The sequence below is a fragment of the Lasiosphaeria miniovina genome, assembly GCF_030549165.1.
Source record: "Lasiosphaeria miniovina strain SMH2392-1A chromosome Unknown B0T26scaffold_8, whole genome shotgun sequence".
In the NCBI taxonomy this organism is placed as follows: Eukaryota; Fungi; Ascomycota; class Sordariomycetes; order Sordariales; family Lasiosphaeriaceae; genus Lasiosphaeria; species Lasiosphaeria miniovina.
Window position 1 is genome coordinate 2,939,178 of NW_026848227.1, and position 16,213 is coordinate 2,955,390.

At 54.6% G+C, this 16,213-nt stretch overlaps 4 protein-coding genes across 4 annotated transcripts; 1 reads left to right on the forward strand and 3 right to left on the reverse strand.

Moving 5' to 3' along the window:
• Positions 1–475: 475 nt before the first annotated feature.
• On the reverse strand, positions 476–1,653 carry B0T26DRAFT_658731 (uncharacterized protein; the record flags this gene model as incomplete). Its single annotated transcript, XM_060438895.1, has 2 exons — positions 476–1,000; positions 1,072–1,653. 2 exons carry the CDS (start codon positions 1,651–1,653, stop codon positions 476–478), a joined length of 1,107 nt encoding a protein of 368 aa, XP_060290607.1.
• Positions 1,654–1,795: 142 nt separating this feature from the next.
• On the reverse strand, positions 1,796–2,622 carry B0T26DRAFT_510694 (uncharacterized protein). The gene has a single exon (XM_060435421.1). It carries the CDS (start codon positions 2,381–2,383, stop codon positions 1,829–1,831), a length of 555 nt encoding a protein of 184 aa, XP_060290608.1. The 5' UTR covers positions 2,384–2,622; the 3' UTR covers positions 1,796–1,828.
• Positions 2,623–2,980: 358 nt separating this feature from the next.
• B0T26DRAFT_793810 (Aldehyde/histidinol dehydrogenase) lies at positions 2,981–6,154 on the reverse strand (the record flags this gene model as incomplete). Its single annotated transcript, XM_060446885.1, has 4 exons — positions 2,981–4,873; positions 4,944–5,051; positions 5,124–5,236; positions 6,139–6,154. 4 exons carry the CDS (start codon positions 6,152–6,154, stop codon positions 3,374–3,376), a joined length of 1,737 nt encoding a protein of 578 aa, XP_060290609.1. The 3' UTR covers positions 2,981–3,373.
• Positions 6,155–13,856: 7,702 nt separating this feature from the next.
• On the forward strand, positions 13,857–14,971 carry B0T26DRAFT_510991 (uncharacterized protein). The gene has a single exon (XM_060435424.1). It carries the CDS (start codon positions 14,084–14,086, stop codon positions 14,690–14,692), a length of 609 nt encoding a protein of 202 aa, XP_060290610.1. The 5' UTR covers positions 13,857–14,083; the 3' UTR covers positions 14,693–14,971.
• Positions 14,972–16,213: the final 1,242 nt, after the last annotated feature.

A 16,213-nucleotide genomic window follows, 5' to 3' on the forward strand; every position in this document is an offset into this window, starting at 1 on the left:
AGTGACTCAAAGGCCCCGCCAAACAGCAAAACTCTGCACATGAAACAAGTTCTCGAGTATCAACCAGAATAACCAGAGCCGACATTCCGCGATCAGCTGCCCGTTCGTGTCTTGGCTCAAGCTCAAACTCGCAATGATAGTTCTTTTAAAGCGTGTAGGGCAGAACATGCTTTTATACCTCTCCTAACCAACTGGCCCAAGGCTTTTGTGCTGTGAAACAGCTTCTGTTGGGTGGACTCGACACGCTCGTTTCTCGGCAAACGAGACCCAGACGAGCCATATACTCCAAGGCTCATACCGACGCGAAGGACAAAAGTAGAAAAAATGAAGATTGGGGAGAGAAATCCGCCAAACCCATCTTCTAGTTCGTAGACTTAGACCCAAACCCAGACCCAGGAAGAACAGACCATATTAGCCCGGGACTGGGCCAATGGTGACATGAGCATTGAATATCAGATACATTAAAACTTTACCGTCATGTCGTCAGCATGTCCTTCACGCTCATCCCCCGCCCAGCCGCACCTCGTCTGTCCATCTGATTCAGCATCAGCAATGCAGCAGTTGCTTCTTGGTCAGGATCTCGTTGAGGTGGCAGGGCGGGGCTCGTCAGTGTCGAGCCCGGTGTTGATTGTGTGCTATGTGCGTATCCATACGTCTGCGGGCCAAACGCCGGGGAGGTGGTGGCCGGCGTGCTGTAAGAGGCCGACGAATACGAGTCATGGCGATGACGCGAGTCCTGTGGGAGCAAGGCTGGCGACACCGACGGCAGTTGAGACCGTCCGGCATTGGGCGTCAGCTCTGGAGACGGAGCCTCTGAGCCAGTCATCTCCACGTCAGGCGAGCAGGGATCCCCGGCATAGCTGGGCTCCGGATTATATGGCTCCACAAATGACGGCGATGGGAGACCGGCTCCGTCCATTCCGGAATCCGCATCCGTCCCATGTCGCGCCTTCAGCTGGGCAACGCAGTCCTCTAGGTATCTCACATACTCGATCGATGCCTAGAACCTTGCGTCAGCTCCACGCAGTGGACGGGGCAGGAGAGCCAGCTCCCTTGGCTCGCGGCACTGACCTGGAGGATAGCTAGCTTGTGCATTTCGCCCGTACATGCGGGTATCATGCTCTTGAGAAGAGCAAACTCGTCGTTCATTTTAGATCTCCGGCGACGCTCGATCAGGCTGTGCGCCGTCTTCCTCGCAATCTTTCTTCCGGCTGCACTCGTGGCGGAAGGCTGTTTCCTCTTCGAAGAGGTACTTGCCGGCGCCGATGCAGCGAGTGTGTTGCTCCTCGAGGCAGACGAAGAAGCCCGAGTGTTAGCAGCTGTGGGTTCGGGCGAGGGCTCCTCGCGGGGCTTCATCTGTATGATCTTCCGAGACCGGGTCGGTGGGGGTGGCAGGGCAAACTGGTCCTTGGGCTGGACATGGGCGGCCGAGGAGCGTCTACGAGTCTTGACCGTCTCGCTCGCCTGCAGCGGGTTTGCCGGGTTGGGGGGATCGTGAGAGGATGTGGTCGACACGTCCGAGGCTGAACCGCTGGGCGTCATGGCAGGCGGCGGCAGCTCAAAGGACAGCTGAAGCGAGGCCAGCCTAGATCCATCCTTCCCCTTGATGTCGGTCGATGATGCGGGCGTCGGAGGCAATGCAGCTCGAGGCATATTGGGTGCTTGGGCGACTGGGTGCTTGGAGAGGTAGGTGTCGACAAAAGGAGAGCGGGCAAGCAGGCGAGCAGATGTGGATGGCTGACGAATAGAAGGCGTCTATGATAAGCGGCGCAAAGGGGTATGGCGGTTTCAGCGACAAGCCTGATGTCAAGCCCGACGGCAGGCCGGACTAGCCGACTGCCTTATCAAAGAGACGCCGCTGCCGCCGACGGTGAGGGGAACGATGGCCACGACCAACCAGTAGGGCTCGCTCTGGGGCGGTTGATAGTTCCTTTGTGGGAGCTCTGTAACACACAAGACCGTACCTGCCACGGGCTTGCTGCTGGCCGTGTTGAGGGCCGAAGACCAACCAACCTAGACGCTCCGATATCCCGTATGTACCGGGTATGTTATTGGCCCCCGATTTCGCAGTGAAAAGGGTTACAGCGACGAAGAACCCATCGTGTCGGCGTCTCGGAAGACGTGAGATGAGATGAAATGAGATTGAAGAGAATATGAGAGCCGGGTCAGGAGAACAACACAAGGGCCATTCCGACGCAGCGGCAGCAGAGTCACCTTGTGGAGAAGTGACGGTAGAGGAGCTCAGACATTCGTGCGGGTGCGGCGCGGGTAATGCGACGACCCAAGGTGAGGAATAGGTAGGACTCGGATGGGCTGTTATGGGAAGGAGGGCTCTTACCTGTAAAAGGCGAGGAGGCAAGTTCAGTCGCGTGCTCAGGTTCATTACGGGAGGCACGAGGTGCCATCGTCGATGCTGATTGGCCGGCCGGGCCTGGCCAACTTATGCTTTGAAGAACGACTGTGCGGCAACTTGTAGTGGCGTCTTGACAGCACCTAGGTACCTTGTGTACAGTAGGTGTATGTACTTGAAACCCGCCTGACTTTCTGGTACCGCCAGCTAAGGTGCTCCGTATCTTGCTAGGTTAGCACGACGATTGTTCGGGCTAGAGTCCCCACGAAGATCGTCACGCTGGACCCTCAGCCCTGTCACAGGCTGCCTTGCCCTATTCCAGGTACTTCGTACCTACCTAGGTAAGGTATCGCGGAAGCGGGCCAGTGGGGCTCTCAGCTTGGACCATTCGAGGCCAGACAGATTACTGTCCAGTCCTTTGCGCATGCCTCACACATGTCTCGTCCGACACTCTCCGCTCCCCTACATTGCCCAAGTATTTGCCTGTAAACGCGGCCCCATTTTCAGGACATGCACTGGAAGTCGTCGGTCAGCTTGGTATACGTAAGAAATGGTACATACCGGATCATGCATGGCCAATTCAATTATCAGGGGCGTGTTCTCGTCGCTGAGCTAAACTATCGTGAGGAATGCCACACCTGTTGTTTAGACTCGACGGGATGTTAAGAAAGAAAAAAGACCAAAGTCCCAAAAAAAAGAGCATTATATTTTCTTGTCATTATCCACTCCCCCGGGGAAAAAAATAGCTATGAAGAGAAACTCCAGCAGGCGTTGCTATGCTCCATCAAAATCAGAATGCAAACTCATTCAGAATTGGGCCGGACAGAAAACAAGATGGGCGGGAAAAGGCTCGAAAGTATCCGTCTAGTACCTCGAAAGAGACACCTTCTGAATCTTACACATTCGCGTGCCATCGGTTCCAGTGACTAGCGACTGGCGGCAATGTCTCGGCCCTGTTCAACACGTCTTCCGCCCTTTTGTTTAGCATAATGGACAGCCAAGCAATTATGTTCACGGATGTGGTCAAATCTCGTTGCTAGGATACGACACTTGGGCCGTGGCGTTGAACTCCTCCTTGATGCTCCGCATGCTGACGAACCGGCCCAGGATGTTGATGCTGCCGCTCTTGTCGTTGGTGCCGCTCGCCCGGCTTCCGCCGAACGGCTGCTGTCCCACCACGGCGCCGGTGCTTTTGCAGTTGATGTAGAAGTTACCCGACGAGTTGCGGAGCTTCTCCTCTGCAAATCGCACCGCGGCGCGGTCGGAGGCGAATATGGATCCCGTCAGAGCATAGTCTGAGGTGGCATCGATGAGCTCGCAGACGGACGAAAAGGCGCCAACCGGGTCCTTCTTGTCGTCGTACACATAGACTGTCAGAATCGGACCAAATAGCTCGGCCGACAAGAGTTTGTGGTCGGGAGTCTGCGCCTGGTAGATAGTTGGGTGAACGAAGAAGCCCCGAGTGTCGTCATAGGTGCCTCCAGTGAGGAGCTCGAGATTCTTGTCCGACTTGGCCTCGTCGATCACCCCAGATAGCTTCTCGAATGAGGCGGTGTGGATGACGGGCCCTATAAAGTTGCCGTGGTCACAGGGGTCGCCGACTTTGAGCTTCTCCGTCTCTTGGATCAAGCGAGACTTGAACTGTGGCCAGATGGATGCCGGAACATATGCCCGCGAGGTGGCGCTACACTTCTGGCCCTGGTATTCAAAGGCACCGCGGACCGTGTGCGCAACGGCGTTTTCAACGTCGGCCGAGGAATGGATCAGGTGGAAGTTCTTGCCGCCTGTCTCGCCCACGATCCGAGGGTACGACTGGTACCGGCCCTCGGCGACGCCGGCTCCGATCTGGCCATACAGCTTGCGGAATACAGCGGTGCTACCGGTATAATGGAGAGCGGCAAACTGCCTGTGCGACAAGACGGCCTTGGTCACCTCCTCCGGGCTACCCGGCACAAACTGTATGACATTCCGGGGCAGGCCGGCCTCGATCAGGATGTTATACAGCAACCAGTTGCTAGAAATGGCGAAGTCGCTAGGCTTCCAGACGACGACGTTGCCCATAAGCGCGGCCACGGCGGGTAGGTTGCCGCCAATGGCAGTGAAGTTGAAGGGGCTGACAGCGTAGACGAACCCCTCGAGCGGACGGTACTCGACGCGGTTCCATACGCCAGGGGAGTTGTGGGAGGGCTGTTGGGCGTACAGTTCCTCGGCAAACTGCACGTTGAAGCGCAGAAAGTCGCAGAGCTCGGCAGCAGCATCAATCTCGGCCTGCCAGGCGTTCTTGCCTTGGCCCAGCATGGTGGCGGCCATCAGGTCGTAGCGGTACTTTGAACTGACCAGATCCGCCGCCTTGAGGAAGACGGCCGCCCGGTCGGCGAAGGGCAGCGACTCCCATTCTGACTTTGCCACAAGGGCCGCCTCGATGGCAGTGGTGACATGCTGGGGCGTTGCCAGCGAGTACTCGGCAACTACCGTCTTGTGGTCGGCCGGGTTCACCTGCTTTGCACCTGATGGTGTTTTGATCTAGAACGGGTCGACGACGACGGTTAATAAGAGCAATTGGCAGCCTTGTTGAACAAAGGACTGTCGTTACCTCTTTCCCGCCAATGACAAGAGGCACCTCGAGGGCGCCTTCCTTCTGCAGTGTCTCAATGGCAGCTGTCAGGCCGGCTCTTTGTGCAGAGCCGTTGGCATAGTGTTGCTGCCGGGAGGCTTATGGTCAGACAGAGCCTTGTATGTTTAGAAGGGCAGCGCAGTGGGCGCGGTCACATACATTGGGCTCGTTGACCACCTTGGGCACCTTGAAGGTAGCCAGCGTCGACATGTTGGCGGCTTTGAGGCTTCGTGGCGATGTGCGTATCCTCGGTTTGTTGGCGATGAAGGAGACTGCTCGCGATATAGGAGAGTGGAAAGAGAGCAATCTCAGATGGCGGGATGCCATGTTGGAGGAAATCAAGGCAGGGAGGGCAGACACGACAGGATACCTTATGAGTGCTGGGTGCTTCGGAAAGTATAACTGCTGACGTCGTTCCGACTTTACGTTATCGAATGACACTGCGTCCGGTGCTTCGCCTTGAGGATGGCGCTGTTGGTGCTGGGCCGCTTTGTCGCGGCTTAGCTGGAGCTCCCCACAGTTCCCCACAGCGGGAGTGGAGGGTGAGGCGGGGAAGCGGGTCACCATCACCATTGGCCAATAGCAAGCTGCAAATATCACAACGAGATGGCCCCGTAACCTCTTGTATACGAACGAGCAAGCCCGATCGCGGCGTCATCAACATCAGCACCACATCATGACACATAAACATGCCAGTAAGAGCATCTCTTATCAACTTCGGCAGTCACATAAGTGCGTGCGTCTTATCTCCAAACCATCTCAGACCCTCCTTTGGGCGCAACCTAGAACCTAACACTGAAGTTTTCGGGTTACCTAGAGTTTACCTAGCGAGAAGACACAAATGAGGAAAAGGGGGAAAGCCAACTCCTTTGCCTGGAACGGACAACAAACAACAACTGCATCAATCATATTTCAGTGCAAGAAATGGCAAATCTTACGAGCACATTGTTTAATTTAGGTTGAGGAACTCTCAGGTGCCGCAGACATATCTAGCTCTACATGCCAGTTGGCGATAATTCGAGTTTGCGACATGAGTTCGGGTGCTGCTGGTAAGCCGGCCGATTCCATACTGGCGCCCGCGCTTCATTGCCGGTATCGCGGGAGTTTGAAGACGGATGGCAAGAACAAAAAGAAGCTATTGAGCTCCAACTGGCTGGCGCCCATCTGTGCGCGCTGCACAACGTCGTCATGCAGATAAATAAACAAAGAGAACAATAATCCGGAACCATGCAGTGTTTCCTTGCATTTAGAAAAGGCGCCCTTCATATTCTCTTAAAGATGAACTATGTATCCAGCATTCGGTCTGTAGATATGTTAGAAGCCATACAGTTCTTCCAGGCTGTGTTGTCTGGTGGTGGTATAATTAAGGATACGAACTTTTACCAGGTGAAAGTCAACACTTTGGTTTCGACTCATTCTCCCTCTGGACACAGTACAAAGAGATGGTTGGGGATAAAACGGGCGAGTGCCGATATCCAGATAGCAATAGCTCCCTTACCTACCTACTGTCGAGCTAGTTGTATACTGTGGAACTATGTACACATATTCCCAAGTATCCTATCTTTGTGGCCCCTATTTCCGAATTAGGGGCAATACAGCACCCATCCCCACGACAACATAATAATACCAAAATCCACTACATCTAATCCAGTTCGCTTGGCTTTTCTTATGGGCTTATTTATAATTACCAAGACTCTCTCCGGCGGAGGCACATCCAATTCCCGACGAGAACAACTAGACGCATCGTTGGGGTTCCCTCAAAGTCATGATATACAACAAGACCGCCCAAGACTCTCAACATTAGACTCAATCAGTAGAGAAACCTGACCACACATCTAGAACTACGAGTTAGCATACTTCTCGTGAGTCTCTAGTGAGGTTATGCCACGTTCAAACGCAATGCCTCAAGTTAGGACGAGGTCATCTGGATCCACCCTCATTCTGTGATAGCAAGCCGTCAGGGCCGTAACATCAACGCCTAACTTTCCAGCATTAAAATTCCCTTCCTCTCTCAGTACTCTCTTTCTCAGGATACTTCCTTCGCAACAAGTTCCATAAAACGGAACTGCCAAGATTAGCAAACCCAAAAGGACATGAGACTTAACAGTCATATAGCATAAGTTGCCACAGCCATAGCTCTCGCTTTTTTGTGCGTTTGACTAGATGTTGATACACTGATCAGTCTAGTTGACGCCTTCATGTCAAATTGACGCCGAGTCTTGAACTGGGGTGGAGCCATCAAAGCCAAAATAAAAGAACCCCAAACACGAGCATGAGGTAGGAACTAGCACCAATATACGCAGGCATACACATTGTCAGCGTGTTTGATCCATCGACCCCGTTGTCTGTCTTGCCGCCAAGACAGAGGCGAGAGCAAAGCGCTTGCTTGGTACACCGCTAATCCTTTGCCAATCCTCCAGGCGCAGCGGTTAACCATCATGGTCTGCTTCAACTTAGCTCTAAAACTATTGGAACCTTTGTCTCCACAATCTGCAGTCCTAACCTTCTGTTATTTTGTCTGCACGTCTGCACGTCTGCACGTCTACAGCAACCCGCAGCTAACCAACAGACGGAGAAACACAGCAACACTAAGGCGAGGTTATCGCCGAAGATTCGAGGGGGCAGGAGGGATACGCCGTGGTCGTGCGTGCCCGCAACAACTGTCTACATCATCCATCCCAAATGTCAAGACTAAAGAAGAGCCAGAGAAAAAGAAGAAGAACAGATTCGATGCAAACTAATTTCAAATCTTTGCATGCGAGAGAAAGGATTCTAGAAGTTCCACTCGATCGCAGCCACATTCATTCCCCTGGAGGAACAAGTAGAAAAAAAAGCGGAGAGGCTCGCCAATGTATGTATGTATGTATGTACGGTATATGGATCCTGCAAGCCACACATGTATGTACATACAATGCACGCGGTGGGTGCGTTGTTGGTTCCCGGGCCCGACGACAGATGGCGGATCCCGGGTTTTATCTTCTCCATACATGCCTTCATTTTGTGATGTGTCGAAAAAACCAAACAAACAAGCCGACCTACACAAAGGCACAGCCTTACATCGGTACGAGGGAGGATGATTCATTCGAAAACCAAGAAACAACAAAAAAAAGGGCGCATGTTTTTTTCCCCCGCCCTTCCTTCCTTCGTGCCCCCCTGTTCCATCCCTCCCTTCACCCTTCCAGCCTTCTCTCCTCCTGCGCCGCAGATTATGCTTCCTTCTATAGGGTGTTCGCAGACACCGCCGGCCGACCGGCCGCAACGAACATTCCACCTCGTACCGAAGATGGCGCGGATATCGAAAGAGCCAAGCTGCGATGTGATGTGATGGGTCGCCTTGCCAGGCACGAACGACGCATGTAAAGGAAGAAGGCAAAAAAAAAAACATAAGAACGAGAGAAGAGGATGCGGCACAGCACAGCAGCAGCATCAATACAGCTGGAACCAACTGACTACTAGCATCATAACCGCGGTTCCCTTATACGAAAGCAGACGCACATCACAATGCCTACTACGTACTTACCTCGGCGGCTTCAGTTGCTGGGCCATGTCATGGAAGCCAGCAAAGCTCCCAAACATACAAGATCGCAGACACGGAGCGTCGGGTTCAGCTTCCTTCTTTCCCGAGTCTTGGCCGGACTGGGCTGGGTTGGGGGTTGCCAGAGGTGGTGTAGGTGCCGCCGCCCCCCCCGTCCCCCCCTTGCGCGCTGCCTCGTGGGTGTGGTGCCTCATCCGCGCTGGGGCTGCGCCGGCGCCTCACGGGTGCAGCGCTCGTGGTGGTGGGAGGGAAAAAAACACGAGGATATATGCAAAGAGGGAATACATATGTCACGAACTTTTGGTTTGTCAGCCCCGACTTCAGTTTTGCCGGCAGGCCAACCGACTCGTCTTTCTTCACCGGCGGGTAACGTCACAGAAATAATAGTGGGATAAAGTTCAAAGTGTAGTTACTACGTAAGACGACGCTTCCTTGCCAATGGTTCCACGAAGCCAAACAGAATCTGCGGGCTGTGTGTGGATGATTAAGCGCAGGGAGTTAGCTGCCCTTCCTCCTCGCTCCCTTGGCTTGGCTTCTGTTTGGCATTTGCAAGCCCCAGAGCCGCCCTAGACGCCAAAGGGAGAGAGAGAGAGCTGGAAGCCCGGTGTTTGGCCTGTTTGGGGGCAGGCCGGTCTTTTCACCATTGCATCATTGGCACCTGTCACTGAGTACTTGGAGGGCCAGAGTTTCAATTCCCGGTGGTTTTCGAGTCCCTTTCAGATTCTTTCGTAGGGTTTTCAGCCCTTCCTCTGCCCGTAGCCCTCCGATCCCCGATATGCAGTTCAGCAAAAGGGTGTTTGACAGAAAGAGTGTGTGTGTCCCCTGTGCCCCTTCAGTGCCTCTCGTCTCAATAGTCAAGCAGACGACGTCCAAAGAGGGGACCCGTGCCTCCGCGTTGCTTGACACGGCATCTGGCCCAAGAGCGGGGACTTTGGCAATCCCGGCACAACCTCGTGGGAAAGACGGTTTTGCTCCACACGCAAGATAGAAGACTGCAAGTGTCTGTATGCATGTTTGAGGTGTTGCGGGTTCAAGGCAACAGGAGTATCCCGGCAGCGCGGCCGCATTCGTTCCAAATACGCAGCACCCGGCTTGAGTTTGAGTCTCTCGGCAACGAGATGGTATCCTCTTCAGAAAACACCAGCTAAGGGGCTAGTCTCATATCGTAGTGCGGCCTTTGCTGCCTTTGACAAGGCATGGGGCTGTAACTGACCACCTCGCGAGGAGGAGTCTACTGGGTAAGGTAGATAGGCAAGCAAGCTATGTGCCCGAGATGTAACAACCGTGCGCACCGACCTCGTGGGATGGACCTGATACATAGCCTCTCCTGCCTGGAAAGGATGGGGATGCTAAAATGGTAACCAGGTTCACGACACCAAGTTGCTGCCCCAGGTCGCCAACGAAACGGGGCGAACCGGGACGAGGGCTTGAAGACGGCTCAAAACAAAGCTCTTCTGGTGTCCACAACACGCGAGTACCTAGGCAGCTTCATGCGCTGAGGTGCATGATACCAGATAGTGTAGCGAGTGCTGCGGCCGCCCGAGACGAGGAGGAGGAGCGGTGGGTTTTGGTGCCCAACCTTGAGGCTGCGAGGCCGGTGGCCGTTTCAATTGGCTGCCACCGTGATCTTGGGGTAGTAGCTCTCCTTTTGCGGGGGAACAGTCAGTCAGTTATGGCCTAAAGAATGTGGTGTTTTGAGTCATCCCTCGACAGAAAGTGACAACCACAAGCCCCAAGCCTTCGGCTCTCGAAATAGATGAGAAGTCTGGAAGGGCGTAAGGAGCCCTCGGTAGGCTCGGGCAAGCCATATCGGCGATGTGGTGGCTCGTCGCTACCCGAAAACGCCAATCGATGGCAGGAGCGCGAGTTTCAACAGCCGGCTCACCACCTCGAGTCGAGAAGTGGCTTAGCGTAGATCCCCAGGTTCAGGCGGTCTCGGGTTGATGAACTTTGAAGGGCTCAAGGGCGGCGGGCTATGTCCCAGCACAGCACGCACTTACCAAACATGTTGCCCTGTGCTCAATGCCAACCAACAATGGAACACATCGGAACCTCGTTGGCGGAGGCAGTTCGTTGGCCATCAGCCGGCATCCTCTGTCGGTCCATCCACCCGTCAGACCCCAAGCTGCGTGACGGCACCGGACAGATAGACAGGGCCCTGCCTGCCTTATCTCAGTGCTCCCATTCTCGCGTACAGCACACTAGGACACGACACTGACTGATCCGAATCTTGGTCACGGACCTTTTTGACACCAGTCTCAGCTCCACTTCTCGGGAAATGCGAGTGATCAGCGTTGAGAAGTCACGGTCGAATGAGTGCGCTGGACGGAGCCCTCCTCGCGGGCACCCCTGAACGACGCCCAGGGCAGGACAAGGCGACCCCGTCCAGTGAGAGCCAGTGATGCCTCAGAAGCTCGGAACCTCCAAATGCACACACTTTCTGGCAAGCTCCAGCTCTGCTACCCAGGAACCGAGCTGTTGTGTGTCTACGATGGCTGATTGGTTCCTTGGCCTACTGCATCGGGCCTCAAATCCGCGACCACGTCACGGACGAAAGCTTGGCTGCGGCACCCCCCTCTCTCCCTGCCCCTCCTCCCCATCCGGACGCGGCTCTCACTCGGAGGTTTCCTGGTGCGGGTCTCGTTACGGAGGAACCGGGGGCATCTAGTGGTCTCGTCCGGGCGGACAGCCCACCAGAGGCTCGGCCCGTGTACGTAAGGCCAGGCACCTACTTACCATATCCGTACAGTAGTATTCGTACACTGAGTGACATTTGAGTTTAAGGGGTAATTCCCGTCACAGGGAGAGAGAGACCTTTGTTTGTGATGACAATTTGTCCAGGACGAAAACGATGGTTTTTGTTTAGTGAATCTTTCATCTCCACCGGCGTCGATCCGGGCTTTCAGCGGTAGAGGCGCTTCTTTCGCCTCGGCACTTTTGAGCGCCATGTTCTGCACATTGTCAGGGGGGCTCTAAGCCACCTCCACAATCTATCTGCACATGTCTCTGTCACTCCACGATCGTACCAGTTCCTAAAGGAATAGACGAAGGAAGGCGCAGGCAGTTTTACCTAAGAGCTCACCGCGCCAAACAATTAACAAAAATTCCGTATTGGCAGGGGTTTATGCTTTGCGGGAGAATGCCGGGTTTGTCTGTGTGTTCAGCCCCGGATTTTCATACAAGTGCGTGGATTACTGTGTGGGTGCGGCTCCCGGCTATGGTTTGGCACATCATGCGTTCCAATGCCGTTGACTGTGCGCAACGACGATCTGTGACGACAAAGTTTTTCTGCCGTCTTGGTCGGGTCGGGCGCATTGAGGTTTATTGCTTGTCTTGGTTTATTGTCTGTGTGTCTGAAGTTGGTGCGTCTGTCCGCCCTAAGCGCCCCGAGCAGAATAGCCTCGTCCATCTCGCATAACCCAGATGGCGGCCTGGGCAGTCAGTACCTTAATAATGGTGGTGTAATTATATTATCGCCCGCCTGTGAATATGCCGTGCCCTCGAACGGGGCGACTGAGTGTGGGTTCTCTGGGGTTGTGTCGCCCACTGTCGCAGAGAATTTGGAGAGCCTTGGGCACGGCCATTGGCCCTAGGCATCAGGTTCCAAATCCAAGTGGTGCCTGGGCCAAGGCAAACAAGACACTTTCATGGCAGTTGAGGGTGTGGGAAGAAGCGGTCTGGAGGAAACGTGTGGTGGGGAAAGCGGCCAAATGACCGAGAAACCCTAGGTGGTCTAAGTCCAGGGAGGCACTTCTCCTTGCCCGACACTGAACAACCGAGCCTCCCTACTCTCGCATCCATCAGAGCCGGAGAACACAGGCCGGATATGGGCAAGTTGGGCACTCACTTCGGTGTTCGCTCCTCTCCTCTCGACGGTGACCATTCTAGAGTGTAGAACAGGTCTAGTCTACTGTGGTAGTCGATTCCGGCTGCAGCCACTCACCTCAATCTGTCCGTCCATCGTCGATCAGAGGCGGCAGGGTGGCAGAGCTTGGCCATTGCATCGAGCCTGCAGTCGGCGGCAAGGTAATAACCTCTGTACGTCCGACGGGACTGAGTAAAGTAGCAACTGCGTGAGCACGGACTGGCCAAAATAACTCTTTTGTTATTTTTGACATGACACAGACGGCTACGGACGGGGCGGGACCGTCGAAACAGGAGCAAATGGCGGTTCACGGCGTCTGAGAGTTGCATCTGCTAAGCGCAAGACGCCTTCGGGCGACCGAGGCTCGATTGTCGCCGAGGCTCGAGCAAGTTCAGACTCAAGTCCCTTTGAACTTGACGGGAGAGGTTGGGCACGCATGTTCCGATTGGCGGGCCAGCCGGGGCCCCTCAGCACCTTCTCTCTCAGTCTCGCTGCCCGCGCTGGCTGCTGCAGCGCACGGTCTGTTTCTAATTAGGCAAGTATGTATGCCACTGAACTAGAGCGAGGCGTATACCTTGTGAAGCGAAAGACGGCGAGTCAATCCTAGCCTGCCTCGGGGGCCCGGGATATAGGCATCTTTCGCTTTGTGACTTGCAGCGGCTTTGGCCTTCTCCGCTGCGAGGCTCTAAGAATAAAGTCAAGTATTCCGAATACAGGACGTTTAAGGATACGAGGCTCAGACAAGGGAGACAGGCCCGTCCCCACTCTATCGATACTTAGCAGCTCAACGGGTTAAAAGTGGTTGGTCACCGCTCTTGGTGTCATGCAGGAACAATCTTTCGGACGATGTGGCTTCGGACCCTCCTCATTCGTCGGCCCCTCTTCAGGGCGGCCAGATGGCCCCGGTCCAGGCCCCGAACGACCAGGCAGGAGTTGATCTATACTCGAGAGTCAATCGAGGTGAGACAGGGACAGCATGACCAAGAAAAAGCAAATAGAAAGAAGAAGCAAAAAATTCCAATTTAGTTCGCGTTTCAATTGCTATGAACTGGAACTGTTGATTTGTGCGCGATTGTGTGACTTGTATGGTTGAAACGTCCGAGCTCACCTCGACGGAATTTCCCACCAGCTCACAAAGAAGATCCTCCAAGGTGAGCAACAAAGAATACCGTAGACAAACGAAGAGCACGGATCGTCTTTCATCCCAAACCCAGTTTCCGATGACCCTCCCAATCAACAATAAGCTTATCCGTCTGTGTCGTTAATGTGACTCTGGCTGAGGGGTTGTTGTCACAGATTTACCTGATGTGTTGTCATTCTTTGCGGCACTGCCTGTTGGAAGATCAGCTCCTCGACAGCACAACACAACAGCTAGCGAGTTTGCCCGCGGTTTCTGTCTCTCCGGATTACGAAGCGAAAGCGGTGCTCCCCATCTGTCAGACGGCCAACTCGACAGGCCAGTAGAGACCGGAGCAGGGCTTGCCCGTACTATCAACCACTCGTGTGCTTTCCTGTCTTTTAGGTTGCAGCAGGTAATTGCGGAACATTCTAGGAGTGTTGAGCTCTCTCGTCCTGGCCAAGAGATGCCTTTGGTGGGTTGCAGTAGAGACGGCAGGTGACGATGCACAGATTGGCTTCACATCCATTTGAGGTCGCATTGGCTTTCGGCTACCATGTCTGAGTGCGTGCCTTGCAGACCTGCAATCCGAAAGAGCAGAAATGGCTTGCCTTCTTCCATTGCGTCGCGGATCCGGTTGCATCGTCCGTCCTGTATTCATACACGGGTGTGCACTAATGTCTAGCTCCCATTTGGAAGCCATATCGAATCTTGACGCTGGCGCCAGCGCCAACTGTCTCTCGAGCTGTTTAGACGCTCCTCCTCAAGCAAGTCGATCCTCTCTCAGCTCCGCCCTAGCTCCGCAGCCAATGGGGAACACCCACGACAGGCAAGTAAACCCGGGCCCGGTTTCTTACGTTTCAGGAATTCCCGCTGCCCGCTGTCATCCACTTCGGTACAGGATGCCCGGTCGAGTGACTTTGACTTCCAGGTTATTCTTTTCCCTCTGGAAGCTACAAGTACCCTGTACTGCGAACCCCCGGGGCTTCTGCCAAAGCGGGCCAGAACCACACCGCGCCCATCAGCGACAGTGGGGATCAGGACTTCGGTGTTGTTCGAGTTGCTCACCGCTCCCGGGCCCGCCGCTCGTGGAGAAGGGAATTAACCATGAGATGGGAGCTAGCAAAGAGAAAGCTGACAAAAAGACGAGCGGCAAACTGAGAGACTTCGTTGTACTCACAAACCACTCACAACGAGTGCGTATGGGATGAAACAACGGCCCTTCTACGAACGAGCGAGCTCCCCGCAAATGTCATTACCAAGCAAGCTGCTGTGCCATGAGTGACAATTTCAATCTGACAGGCATGATGGCATTCTACCCGATGGCCAGCCGTCGTTCTCCAGACTGGACGCTGTGCAACAGAGCCATGGGAGTGTGCAGACTCTGGCAATCTCGGTATGGCCACGCTCTCTTGATGCATGCATGCCTTACCTACGCAATCGAACTGCACAATCCTGCTGTGGTCTCTCGAGAGCAGTGTAATAAGCTTGTTGTGCGGAAGCTCGCATTTCAATGGCGACTTGAAGTCTTGAGGTCCTGAGCCCCGCCCCTTATCGCCCAGACAAAATCTAGAGATGAGCTTGCAACCTTGGGTATCAGGTAAAGGTCCCTGAGGCGCAGGCATACAAGTCCGGGGTTTTGCTAAACAAAACTTAAATCCTACGGCCCATGGTGAGCGGCGGCCAGGGCTAGATTCGCATTTCATTCTCAATCCATTCACTCAATGACAGTCGACCATTGTCCTCGATAAAGATTGGAACTTTCCATTCAGGAGATAGTAGTATCATTGCCTAGAGTAGTAGGTCGGTTTGTGTGTTTCTCTGTGCTCGGCCTGCGTCTCGCTTCGAGCTTGGCGATGCATGCACTGTAAGCTGCAAGCCACAGCGACTTCATTGACGATGTCAGTGGTTCAGACATGGCCAACTCAAATCTCTTGTGTCGTTGCGTCGTCGTCAGGTTCAGTGCCCTGGTCGCCCTCTCTCACCTCTCCCACGCTGCTGTGGGGCGAGAAACCCCTCCTCCCCCTCCTTAGGTGACCAGTTTGGTTCGAACCCACTTGTTGCCCACTTGGGAAGCAATCGCGCCTTCTCCCGTTGGCGGATGTACCGGCCCTGTCCCTGCAACTTGAGTGTGCTCCCGCCGTCGCTGCCCTGAGGGGTCTCCGTCCGGTATCCACATCATGCTAGCCGATCGCACCAGCAGCGATGATCGCCGTGGACTGGCCGTCGAGATTTCCAATCCAACCACCTCACTGGCCAGCCACGGGCCCCAAAAGAGACCCGACAAGTCTCCGCTCTGGAAGCATTGCTGCTCAGGCACGGCGAAACAGATCCCAAGGTATGTGCTTAGTACATATGTATTCGTACTAACAGTCCTGCACTACACTATACTGTATGGACGTGTAGGTAGTGGCCCACTCAGCGTGTGTGGTGAGTGCATGCGACTACTGAGGAGGTGCCTTAGTGACCTACCTTAGGTGCCTCACCTATTCCATCCAGTCCTGCTTCCGACCGACAGCATGGGCCATGGATGTCATGGATGGCTGTAGAGAACTTGGCCGTAAGGAACTTGGCCATGCCCACCGCCGACGACCCCACTACAACGAGGTGGCCGCCGTCACCACTGGACCTTGCTGCTCGCCGCCGCTGCACTGCACGTCTTTCGCGCATGCACGTTCCCCCTCGACCACCTTTAGTCCTAGTGTTTGTCTTGTGTGGTACCTGGGCAAGGA

Excerpts from the sequence above, each read along its gene's own strand:
- B0T26DRAFT_510694 (XM_060435421.1), bottom strand. The coding sequence starts at position 2,383 with ATGAACCTGAGCACGCGACTGAACTTGCCTCCTCGCCTTTTACAGGTA.
- B0T26DRAFT_510991 (XM_060435424.1), top strand. The coding sequence starts at position 14,084 with ATGGCTTGCCTTCTTCCATTGCGTCGCGGATCCGGTTGCATCGTCCGT.